General features: G+C 41.2%; 1 protein-coding gene and 1 long non-coding RNA gene across 14 annotated transcripts in view; one reads left to right on the top strand and one right to left on the bottom strand.

Moving 5' to 3' along the window:
• The window catches only part of neo1a (neogenin 1a), a 210,048-nt gene that overhangs the window by 56,035 nt on the left and 141,051 nt on the right, over positions 1–12,962 (bottom strand). For all 11 annotated transcript variants that reach the window (XM_037792435.1, XM_037792359.1, XM_037792366.1 and 8 more), the window contains exons 6-7: positions 9,800–9,954; positions 9,488–9,608 (exon numbers count right to left, since the gene is read on the bottom strand). In XM_037792435.1, the coding sequence (XP_037648363.1) occupies positions 9,488–9,608; positions 9,800–9,954 (276 nt within the window). The remainder of the gene's footprint in view (positions 1–9,487; positions 9,609–9,799; positions 9,955–12,962) is intronic.
• Positions 868–12,962, top strand: part of LOC119501815 — a 43,130-nt gene continuing 31,035 nt past the window's right edge. The window contains exon 1 of one of the 3 annotated variants that reach the window (XR_005209928.1): positions 868–1,623. This is a non-coding gene — a long non-coding RNA (uncharacterized LOC119501815). The remainder of the gene's footprint in view (positions 1,624–12,962) is intronic. The other 2 variants (XR_005209927.1, XR_005209925.1) reach the window with 2 other exon arrangements.

Genomic DNA, 12,962 nt, shown 5'->3' with positions numbered 1-12,962 from the left:
ACTTCTTGATTTGAACAGGGAATAAGGGTGGTGCTGGGATGTAGTGGAAGGATTCCCTGTCTGTGGCTTGTCTGATACAAATGTGTTAGGGGGATTTTTTTCTTTTACTGCTCTGCCTACTCGAACTCGACTGAAATCTTTGTTGTTTAATCATGATCTAGTTACATTTTAGATTATGTGGATTCATAATAAAGTGAATTTCTTCCCTCAACACCAGCTAGAGGCGCTACAATAGTATATCACACTGACAGCAGCACTGGGACAGAAGAGACCTCCTTTTTTAAGCATCTGTCTTTATCTTTCTCTTTACTTCCAATTCAATATTAATTCAAATACTTCTTGATTTGTATTAGAGGAGCACAACATCAAGATATGTTTGTACATAAAACCCTTCCTGCTTGCATGTCTGCACACAACAATGGATCTAGGCTGCTGTATTCCCGTCTCTCATGTGTATCAGTAGTCCATGTGGAAACAATTACGGCTTGTGTTTAAACGTGTGCCTGTTTGTGTTACAAATTTGCTGCAGATATCAGTTCTGTTTGGAAAATTTGTCTCTTTTAGGGCTTAGTGCAGCATTTTAAACATAAGGTGGAGGAGTTTTCTCTGCTTTTTGTTGCTCGCAGTGTGAGCAGAATCGCTTCTGGCAACCAGGTCCGTAACATCTTTCTTTGGCATACTGTGTTCAGTTTATAGTCAGCCGGCTGTAATGGCTGCAGTCTATTTATCTGTATTTTTTATGTTGTGGTTGTTTCGTGCCAACTCTTTTCTTGTGGGTTAATATTTTATTTAAGTCTTATTTTTTTTGTGTGTGGCTCCAGACAGCTAAATGTATCTTCCTTCTTTCATTTTCAATAAGGAAAAGGGGTGAAAACTCAACAGAGAAACGTGGGGACATTTTTTTTTTGGAGCCAGCAGGGTAACGTAAACAAGCGTACCCGACAACACGGTGCAAGAAGATAAGAAAATATTGTTTATGTCAGTTGAAGTGCGGTTAAATGGAGTTAGCAGACAGTGAGGAATGAACTTCAAATGACAATATTCACAACTTGGATTCATTTTTCTGAAAAAACGTTTTGATTCTTTTGGTCGGTGGACCCTTACGGACTAAAGGAATATAAATAATTGAGAAATGGACACATATTCTGATTTTATGACCGATTCATAGGTAGGGAGTGACCACTTTTTTGTCGTCTCTTGTTCACTATGTCGGTAAATGTGAATGAATTATTCTTTGGTGCTCTTCTCCGTAAAATGAACTGAACGACTGAACTGTGGAAAATCTAACTAATCTAACTTTGTGTAGCATGTCCATACTGACAAAAGTTATCCGGCATCTAATTGATCCTTCGTAAAGCCCCTTCCTAGAACGGCCTCTGTCCAATCCTACGTTAGCAACCGTAACTAGGCACAGGAGGCCTGTCAAGCTTTCAGCGGTGCATATGTAACCTGCATAAATGTTAAGTTTAGCGGAGTTTTTAGAGGGGAGTGTCGTATTTTTCCGCTTTTCCGAAGCCAAAAACGCAAGAAGAGTGATGTCTGATATGGACTAAACAGTGTGGAAGACCTCACTCACAGCTGAATCCATCGCAGATCAACAAAAACTCCTTTGTTTGCTCCGAGGTAAGAGCATAGCATGTTAGCAAACAAAGACAGTTTAATATAATTTGTGAGATCCAGTGTATGGATGAATCCCAGGAGTATGAGCAATATCCTTGCGTGCTTTAAACAAATGGAAAGCATGGTAATTTTGTTTTATATTAGATAATGAAATCTATATGGAGTCACAACTAAACGTTAACTTAGCTTAAAATAACAATATATTGACCTTACTGTGCAGGAACATTGTTGTTCCTGTAGGCTACATGTTTGTCCTTTACATGAGTTGTCAAGACGTGGGGTGCCCGAGCTCGCATCGGGACCACTGGTGAGCTTTTCCCTTGATTTTAATGACCTCTTCATTCAAAATACTCCGTCGACAAAATTAGCCTATATTGATAATGTAATTTAGCTCTCAAATAGCCTACATATTGTAATCATTTCTGTCTACTTCTCTCTGATATTTCAGAACAATTATTCAAAAAATCTGACATTATTTCCTTTGTAATATTTCTCACTGATATATTTGGAAAACGCCACATTGACCTGCTGGGTGCGAAAGCTTGAAAAGCCTAGCAACAGTATCCAAATGGGGAGGGGCTTAGCGAAGGGTGAATGAGACCTGCGTTTATTTGTCAAAACATGTAGCCACGCCCGGGAAGTAAAAGGGGCTCAGCGTTTAACTGAAGTTTTACAGTAAACTAACAGTACAGAAGGCTCCACGTTGCCTCTAATTAGTTTGTCTTCACAGGCAAGTTTAAACTTCCTCTTCATTTGGTCTCATCTGTTGTAAATTAGTAACATCTAAATAAAACTTGTGTGGGTTTTCGTAACTTCTGGATCCTTTCAGAGGCGTAATCTTTATTAGGTGTGAACTGTCGTGACCCAGATCAAAGCGAACGGGACTCAGTGCTTGTATCTACTTTCACCAGTCATGTGTAAATACTGTAAGAGACTCTTGGTCTCCGTGTCATTTCACAGGGAGGTCTGGTGCTCCAGTCTGCTATAATTAATTGATTTGCTAATGAAGTTACGGTATGTGCGACTCTCTAAATAACCCTTCCAGTATCTGTCAGGCTGCAGCTTTGGGGACAGCACACGTGTCCGTTTATCATGCCAGCACTCCTGGTGCCTGCTCTCATAAATACACAGAGTGATGGAGGGAGAGGAGAACCAGGAGACACAGCGAGCACTCAGGCAGTGATGAGGCATCTCCATCTCTCAGTGGGGGTCTAGTACCTCTGATGGGAGGGGAGGACAGGACTCTTATGTCTGCTGCCACAGGTCGAAGAGGGGAGGGGGGAGGGAGAACTAATGGCAGCGTGGCCGGATGAAGGGGAAGATGAAGCGGAGCGGAGGAGGGATAGAGGTAGAAAGAGGGAAGCATAGAGAAAGGGAAGGAGAGAGAGATGAAAGAGAGGAAAGGATTGAGATGGACCGCTTGCCTGTTTAAGCTTTGGATTCAACAAATGCTGGAATGAATGCATTTGCATTAGAGGTGTCAAAGTTAACGCAATAATAAACGTAAATTCATTTTAACACCACTAATTTCTTTAACTTTCAGGCAACTTGCAAGTTTTAGGCTCAGTTTTAAAGCTAGAGTGAAGATACTGGCATCATATGGAACTAGAAAACGTATAGAGCCCATTGGTACCAACCATGTCATATAGCTTGTTGCGAAGGAGGCTAAATAACGCTCCAAACTTAAGTTTACACCAAAGTTTTGGCGAGGAAAAACTGTCATGGCCATTTCAAAGGGGTCACTTGACCTCTGACCTCCAGATATGTGAATGAAAATGGGTTCTATGGGTACCCACGAGTCTCCCCTTTACAGAAATGCCCACTTTATGATAATCCCATACAGTTTGGGGCAAGTCATAGTCAAGTCAGCACACTGACACACTGACAGCTGTTGTTGCCTGTTGGGCTGCAGTTTGCCATGTTATGATTTGAGCATATTTTTTTTACTAAGTGCAGTACCTGTGAGGGTTTCTGGACAATATTTGTCATTTTTTTGTGTTGTTAATTGATTTCTAATAACAAATATGTACATACATTTGCATAAAGCAGTATATTTGTCCACTCCCATGTTGATAAGAGTCTTAAATACTTGACAAATCTCCCTTTAAGGTACATTTGGAACAGATAAAAAATGTGCGATTAATGAAATAGTCTAATGGATTGAAAGCCCTAATTTGCATCAGAAATAGTGTGACATCTTTCTTTCGCCAAAAAATGACCTGAATAATAGCGAGGAATACTATCCTACAGGATAAAGAAGAACAGTATCAAGCATCGACTGATGTTTATTTTAATTGTGTTGTCTTTTACCCGAAGTTGGCAAAGTACCGAGTGAAATGCCTCCCTTTCATTCGTCTCAATGCAATTGACTTGCAACAGTCGTGGCTAAAGCGGCACGGCAGCTCAGAGCTTTTACATCCAAACAAGCTTTCAGGCTCTCTAGTGAAGTACTTGGCTTGGGCACTAGGAGGCAAAATGTCAAAACATTATTCATGTGAGCTGTGGGAATGGAGAGGAGAAGAGAGGAGAGATGGAGGGACAGACAAGCTCAGACAGAGGAGTATTTCCATATTAAGAGCCAGAACGGCATATGGAAAGAGCAAAAGTAAGTATTCAGATGCAAATGGAAAGTGCATCTCTTGAATTTATGCAAACAAAAAAAGCTCAAAAACATGCACTTAAGGGCAAACAGAAAAGTGAGTGCATCCACTTCTCTTTTGTTTGCCAATGTTAAATGCAGATCTGTCGGCATTTTTCATATTAAGCCTTCTACTGTTGGTGCTTGAATGTTAAATTTGCTGTTTTTGACAAGTGGGCATCTAGTAAGAGTTCCCCGGCTCTTATGTGGCCTTGGGTTTGTGTTTGCTAAAATGAGAATACATAATGCTGAAAAACATGCAGTGGCTTTTTTCTTTTCTGAATGTCTGTGTCTAAAATGTAAATGCAGCTCATCACTTCTGGAAGGCAACAACACCAGCTATCCTAAAAACTAAAAGCAACCACACTGCAAAAATTGGGCATACAGTTTTCCACCTTATCAAACTTCAAACACAGTCTAACTCTTTGTACTGTGTGAGGAAAGATGACAATCATATAAAGGAGTGCTTTGTCTAGGCGTGCACAACTTCAAAGTTGAAAAACGTGACCCGTTTCCTCTCCAAGCTCTAATTTACCGCCTACTACAGTATCATGCATAAACGCTTCACATAATCATGTGCCTGGAAAAGGCCGCAAATTGTTGCTGCACTCTGTCTATAGATGACACGTGACGATAATCCCTTAAATAGCATATCCTCTGCAGCTGACTCACCTCCCTCATGATCATTTTGACAATAACGACCGCATGTTGACAGCAATGAAACTGCCAGCAGGGAATCATCATGATGCCCATTAGTGGTTGTATTTATAGTTCAGTGTGGAAAGCACAGGCCAATCAGATGAAAATCTGATTAAGCCTCATATACAGTACGCATTTGTTGAATCAAAGTTGTTAGTGAGATTGATTGAAACAGTTTTTATTGATTCCAACTACTGTGCATCTGGGCTGCATTTAATGTAATGAACTTAAAGCAACTACAAGGCATTTTCATTTTGTGTTGATTGTGGCGGCCCCTGTGGACAAAAGTGGTAGTGTTTCCATGAACACCATCGCCTTGTGTCGTAAATATATTGATTTGGCTAACGCGTGCATTGTTTTCAATAATACTTTTTCAAAATAAACTCACAGTTTAACCTTATTCACAGGGTTTATTTGACTCCTCAACGCCTCCATAAGATAAATAGTAGCTATTCAGAATATTGCCCTAGATGTAAGACTCAAACAGGGACTCTTTTACATATGTTCTGGACATGCAGATGCCTGGAGCAATACTGGAGATTTATCCTAGACATCATTAAAAAGATTGTGCGGGTGGAAATCCCAACCAACCCGAGACTGACACTACTGGGGGACCACTCAGTTTTACCAGTCAATCTGAGGGGCAATATTCGCTTTATCAGACTAGCCCTATTCGCAGCTAGTAAATGTATAGCCATTCGCTGGAAAGATGAGGAGCCCCCTAGAACTCTCATCATAGAGAAATTATTTATCATTTTTCAGTGTGAAAAGTCATACCAAATTGAATTATCACTTTCCTTCGCTGTGGCAGACTGTAATGACTTACAACAGAAACAACAACAAACTTACACCAACACAAACTTCCAGCACTTCCAAAAAGAATGTGGCAGTTTTACAAGGGACATTAAGAGGCACTAACTTGGCCTGCAGCACACGGCATAATTAGGTCCACTTTTGGCATTTGTGCACCTATTTACCCACATCTGTTTGCAACTAGTTGACCCATATTGCACATGGCTGTGGAATGTCCATGAAAATTGCTCGAGACTGCAATCTGCGGTCCTATTTTTGACCTCCACTCCCCCCCAAATTTTTTTTTTTAAGGTTTTAAGAATGCTGAAGCAAAATGCAATCAGATAAACCTTGAAGGAACAGCTTTCTTTTCTCTTCTGAAGACGTTGTACGAACCCATTTTCATCTACTGTACTGGAGTTCAAAGCCGAGACTATTGATTCAAAGCACGTATCACTATAAATAACAGTCAAGATACTGTACATATGCTAACAGCTGACAGCTGACCTTTTTCCATTCCAAACATCCACATGGGAATCATCAGCGGAGCCACATTTAACTGCAGCTGGCAGTGTCAAGATGCAAAGATTAGGACCACTAATGAATATTAGCCAACTTGCAGCCGCTGGGTGTTTAGATGCAGTTCACCCCCCATTGATTTCCCTGTTGGGTGAAGACAACTTTATCCCCGTGGCAAGTCCCTGGCTTATCTCCCCCGACTGCAAGGCAGCCGACAGACAGACGGGGTGCTTTCTGGCCCCGTTTCAGGATGATTCAAGCCTGGCAGGTGTGAGAGCGGGATACCTGACTGAGGCGAAACACACAGGGGCAGCAAAGAGCAGGAGTGGGTTAGGAAGTGGACAAAGATGTCCAGCTGTGAGAGGGTAGCCATATAGGGGGAATATTCAAGCCAGCGCAATTAACACAAAGCCCGGCGAGTTGGATTATCAGAGAGCAGGTGGCTGTGAACAACAAGGAGAGAGAAAGTGAGAGGAAATGGAGAGAAAGGTGGCAGATGGCTGTAGAACTGTTTGTGTCCGGGAGGAAAGAGAGAAGGAATACAACAGAGGAGAGACTCTGTCTGTCAAGCCACAGCTAACAGTCAATTAGCTTAGCTTAGCATAAGCATTGGCTTCACCTTTCAGACCCGGAGGTAGACCCACTGATGTGAATTTAGAGATGCTGGTAGGCAGATTTTGTTATCGTTAGACAGAGCCGGCTAGCTGTTTCCCCTTGATTCCAGTCTTTGTGCTAAGCTAAGATAAGCGGCTGTTTCTGTAGCCTTATATTTATAGAGAGTATACTGTATATGAGGAGAGAGATACCAACACTGCCAGAGCTTTAAGAGATTCATTTCAATCTTGCATCACAGAGCCGTACCTATGAAACACTAATAGCTGTAGAAAATAAGACGATTTCAAACATGTTCTCATCGATTCACCACTGCACCTCGACGCTGCACCTCCGAGAGAGGAAATTACTTTGACACAGTGAAGCGAGCATTTGTGAAGAGCGCTGCGGTGGATGTGTCTGTACAAGCACAAAACGTCAATAATTTACAGGAAGAATAAACAGCGTCACTGCGACTTGGGTTATTCTGTAGATCTATCATCTGATGACTGGATAATAAACTGATGAATAAACAGGAAACTTTCTGGTGGCGAGTGTGTTTGGATTACTGTGACAGAGACGGAGGAACACACTTAAAAAAGAAAAGATTCTACTGTGATATTTATGGATTAAACAGAGATTAATTTCTTCAAAGCCCCGCTCAGGGCAGACCCCGTGCACAAGGCCAGCTGCCGCGGTAATTCCTCCCATTTATCTTCAACTCAAAACAAAAAAAGAAAAAAGACTCGGGGCCATGTAAAGTGGCAAAAGCCTTATCAATGGTGTCAAACACAAATACACAAAGAGCTGCAGGTCATCATTATTTCTGACTTACTGTCCTCCAATCAGAGGGGGTGACACAGCTGGGGGGCCACCGGTTGGACACCGCTATGCTAATCCATTAGCCACCTGCTTCGGGTGAGGGGGAGTTCACGCTTGATTAAATTTCGTCTTCTTCAACAAAATGGGAGAGTCTGAGTCAACAGTAAAGTGATTATAATGTAAAAATATACACATAAAAACAATGATTTGTGCTGTATTAATATTGTTTTGCCTTGCCGTTTTATTGTCCCTCCATTTTCCACCTTGTTTCATTTAGATTATGCTTTTCAGTGAAATTGTGTCTCGGTCATCATCTTAAATTTCTTGTTTTCTTGTTTTGTGAAGAGGCTTTTACCAGCCCCGTGGGTTAGACTATGATCATTATGACTGCGCAAATGATCTCAAATTTAAATTGTATTACATTTTCCTCCAATGATCAGAGGTAATGAAACAAAATTACCGCAAGAACTAGGCTGTTAAAATCATTTTCCACATATTTTCGGGCACTTATGTTTTTTTCGGCGCTGCTAGCCGCTGTCCTTGGTGCCTGCTTTTGTTGTACTCTGCACTCAGCAGCTCCACTCTGGGATTTAACCCTCTCCTATGGCTTTGAAGGGAAATGTACAACAAGAGAGACGATGCTGCAGCTATCCATGTGCTCTCACTTCGCCAGCACATGAGTTGATGTTTAGGTACAGCTCGGGCCTTTACGTGTCTAAAGCGCAGGCATTGTGTGAAGCAGCTTTCCTCACAACATTTCTGCAACACTAGATGTGGAATGGACTGTGAGCGAACCAAGCGTCGTTTGCCCCAGATATGATTCTGAGTCACCTCTGGTCTAACAAGGTCCCAGTGGTTTCATTTCACTGTTCACTACACACTCTCACACCTTCACAGATGTGCAAAGCCGCTAGAATCCATCGAGGTGTTTAGAAACGAGGCCAACAGTATAAAGAGCAGAAGACCCACCTCATCACCAAGCTAGCTCCAATATTTTTGGAACTTTCTGAGCTACGGGTATCTACTTCTGTATTGATATTTAGGCAAAACAATGATTACTTTGTTAGCATTCAACAAGCTTCCAGCTCCCATAGCTGTGTTTCACAGGAGGTGTGGCTGTTAAAAGCTAAGAAATAATCACAAGGATCACTGTGTTAAGACTGTTGTTGATGGTTAAATCGCTGTGAACAGATGCTTGGCTGTCTGAGCAAAACTGTTCAGACATGATTCATTTCTTAATTATTTAATTGAAGCATTTAATCAATTTTGTGTTTCTGTCATCTTCTCAAGTAGGAATCAATTTGATCTTGTTAAAGGAATACTTCACCCACAAAATGATCATTGGTATATCAATTACTCGCCCTGTGTTACCTTGAATTATTGTAGAGAACTTTGTTTTTCTTGCAAGCCGCCACAAAGAACGAAGAATAAAAAAACAAAGAAAAGTCTTGATGAATTGAATTGAATGGGGGCTGCGTTTAACAATAGCAAACTGTATCAAAACATCCGTTTCCAAACTCTCACACAACCCATGAGTATAATCCAGGTCTCGTACTATCGTACTATTAAAAAAACAAAAAGGCACGCTACTCGCAGGTCTGGGCAAGTACGAAGTGTTTTAAACAGTAAGGTTTTAGCGAAGATGCATGTGTTTGGGAGGTAGAAAGAAGCAAGAAAAACAATTTTCTTCAAGAATTCAAGGTAACGCAGGGCGAGTAAAAGACATGCAAATGGTCATTTTGTGGGTGAAGTATTCCTTTAACATGTGATTTTCATAGTAGTGGGTGGTGCAGGTGAGTGGCGTACCGTGATCTAAGATGATGAGCTGGGCGCTTGACTGGATGTTGCCTGCATCGTTTTCCGCAAGGCACTGATAGAAACCCTCGTCTGACCTGACCAGACCCAGAACCTGCAAGTTGTGCTCCTTCTGCAGAACGGGAAGACAGAAAAAACAAAGACAAGCATTTCATAATGTTACAAGCAGCATTTTCAACCAATCTCAAACTCTTTATTATGACACTGTGATGATGCAAAATCCTGCAAAAATCCTGCTGATAGTACAGCATCTTCAGTGCAGAAAAGGGAGCGAGGTGCAACTTTAGTGCCAAATTAACTTACAATTATTTTGAAGTAGTCACTGGGGATGACAGCATCTCCGTTCTTGACCCATTTGACAGTGGGAGCTGGGGAGCCTGAAACCTCGCACTCAAAGACGATGTCCATGGACTCATAGGCATAAATGTTGTCTGGCCGCTTGATAAACACGGGAGGAACTGTGGAATCAAGATGAGAAAGAGGAGTCAGGGAAGATTAAAATATAAAACATTACATTTGCTGTGAAAGTTCGGTGGAACTAAACAATTAAAAGCAAAGGAGCAAATAAGAGATGACTGAAGAAAAGTTGTAGAAGTCATTTTTTCCTTATGAAATTCAGTAAACAATTTGTCAAAACTAACCAGACAAGACTTTGATGTGCCTGGAGTGCCAGGAAATGAACAAGACCAAGTGGTGCCATGCCTCCCCTTCCACTGCCAAATTGCCAGTTAATGGAGGGTAGGAAGAACAACAAACAGTATCATCTAACAACAACTTATCCAATTATTTTCTGTACCCTTCTCACACAACTGCGACCCTTTTGGCAGATGGCAGCACTTGGAAAATTTGATAAAAAAAAAAAAGGTTCCATAACCTCTGTTCTTAGTTATTCAAAAACAACAGCTACTTTGGTACCAGTACAGCGTGTTAGCATACTACACAAGCTAAGCTGAGCACTTGCAGATCTCCCTTAGTGCCTTTAATGAGGGCCAGAAAGGAGTTATTTGATCTGCTGGGGTGATACAGCGCCTCATCAATCTGTCCTGGAACAAGGTCACTGGGAGCGCAGGGCGCAGGCCTCGTCCTCTCTCTATAATTGGACTGCATGTGTATGTGAGGAGAGACAGAGTAAGACAGACTGTGTGTGTGTGTGTGTGTGCGCGAGTGTGTGTGTGTGTGTGTGTGTGTGTGTGTGTGTGTGTGTGTGTGTGTTTCCGTGCACAAATGCCTTTGCTGCCTCTGTGCGTTCTCTGATAAGCAGTAACCTCGCTGACCACAGTTTAAATGACTGTATTGTTAGTGTGTCGAGCTTCGCCACCAGCCTCCTGAGCTCTGTGATAGCCGGTTATTATCATCTGTTTTGTGGGTATTTGCATCGGGCTGATTGAATATTAGTAGCAGTGAGTGGATAGGGTCCTTTCCTGGCTTTATTCCGCAGAGTAGCAGGTTGTGAGGTCAAGTCCCCCTCATATGCTTGATGTAGCTGTGACTAATTTACTTTAACATGAAATTGTTCGTTATCAGATTAGCGTTCATTCTGTTGGGAAATTAATACTTCCATATTATAGTTATAAAGAAACAATTCCCTGTACAGTGTACACAGTTCTCTACCAACAATATACCAAGAAGCAGTGCAGCTACAGGACACAGTGGGCGCTGTGACTTGTTTGTATTTTCCTGACCTTAAAATGCACTTTGCCCATCTGTTTGGTATTTTCATGCCCAACACAGAGCACACAGAGCAAAAGTGGGAGGAGAGGCGCAACTCGATAGAAGTAGCACACAAAGAGAAAGCACAATGCCTGCTATTCCTACAAAACGCTTTCCCTCTATCCTCAACTTACAAAGCCAGGGGCAAGACCTGTGTGTGTCCTCACTTCCTACCTCAACTTGCCTGGAAAAAGATTTAACATGCAGTTTTAATTACAAAATGTAGAAATAAAGTTGTGAATAGCCACAAAATTGCAGGATTATAATTATTATTATTACGTTTCATAGAAGTCATTTCCACATCTCCCTCTGGATAGTCATGTAAACAGAATAGTTATGGGGAATTATCAGTGTATGCGATCATGTCAACAGCTCAAACAAACTGTTGCTTCACTCAAAGGTTTGGTAGCAATAGCAGTTGTGATCATGTAAACTATCAAAACACACAAAAACCTAACTGAATGCTACTTCATAAATTAACTTTAGTAAAATAAAGTAAAACTAAATAAATAAAACTAAACTATTTCGACATTTTGCGCCCCACATTTTAAAAAGTGTATATTTTTGTTGTTGTGATGGCTACTGTGCGGTCAAAATAGAGAGTTGTTCTTTAACTTTGGGTACAAATGACACAAACGTGACCCACTGTTCTCATCAAGTGGCCTTGCTAGTAGGCGTGGGAATCACCAGAGGCCCCACGATACGATATTATCACGATACTTTGGTCGCGATACGACCTTATTGCGATTTTAAACATTTTGCATATTTAAACGTTTTGAGTATTAGATAAGAGATAAGATAAGATATATTGTGGTTTATAACCTTTTTTCAATTGAAAATAATGCAGTTTGTCAACATACTGTATGTTTTATCTAATAAGATACAGTTTTCACTCTGTTCATCTCAGTTTTCATTCACATATCTTGAGGTCAGAAGTCAAGGGACCCCTTTGAAAATGGCCATGCCAGTTTTTCCTCGACAAAATTTTGCATTATTTTGCAGCATTATTTTGCATTCTTCCGAGCTTACATGACATTGGCTGGTACCAATCAATTCCTTAAGCTTTCTAGTTTCATATGATTCCAGTGTCTTCACTCTAGCTTTAAGACTGAGCCCGCTACAACCTCTGAAAGACAGGATAGCAGCAGGACCGCCGGCGGGCCTACTTGCTATTCAAAATATCGTGATACTATGCCGCATCAATTTTTTCCTCCACCCCTACTTGATAGTTATATTTATATTCCCATAGGCTCAATGCTGTTTTAATGACAGCTACAAATTCATGCCTGTTACTCAGATTGTACACATTTTCTGGGAAATAAATCTCTAAACTAAAGACTTACATTATTCAATACAGTTCTCTAAACTTCACAAATAAAACATATCTAACAGTGTAGGAGTTTTCCTTCAGGTTTGATGCTAAATACAAAATAAAATAAAACCATGCCGTGTTTCTAACAAAAGCCCGCTGCACAGTATCTTGCTTTTTTTCTGCGACTTCCAAATGCCAATTTTCCAACCACACAATGTGGCAGAACAAGTCAAACAGGAAACAACTGAATAGTGCCACAGAATATTGAAACCTTCCCTCGCCCTGCTTAATGAGCGTCTAGACTTTTCTGTGGCGAATATTGACGACTGAGACAAGGATGGAAATGAGGATGGTGATGCTTGTGGACTGGATCACTGTGTGATTGTCAAGACAGCCATCACCCTGCTCTGTGTATCTGTGTGTGTGCGTGTGTATCTAGGTGTG

Source organism: Sebastes umbrosus, chromosome 2 (genome assembly GCF_015220745.1).
Source record: "Sebastes umbrosus isolate fSebUmb1 chromosome 2, fSebUmb1.pri, whole genome shotgun sequence".
NCBI classification, from domain to species: Eukaryota; Metazoa; Chordata; class Actinopteri; order Perciformes; family Sebastidae; genus Sebastes; species Sebastes umbrosus.
This window is presented reverse-complemented; position numbering and strand designations above follow the sequence as displayed.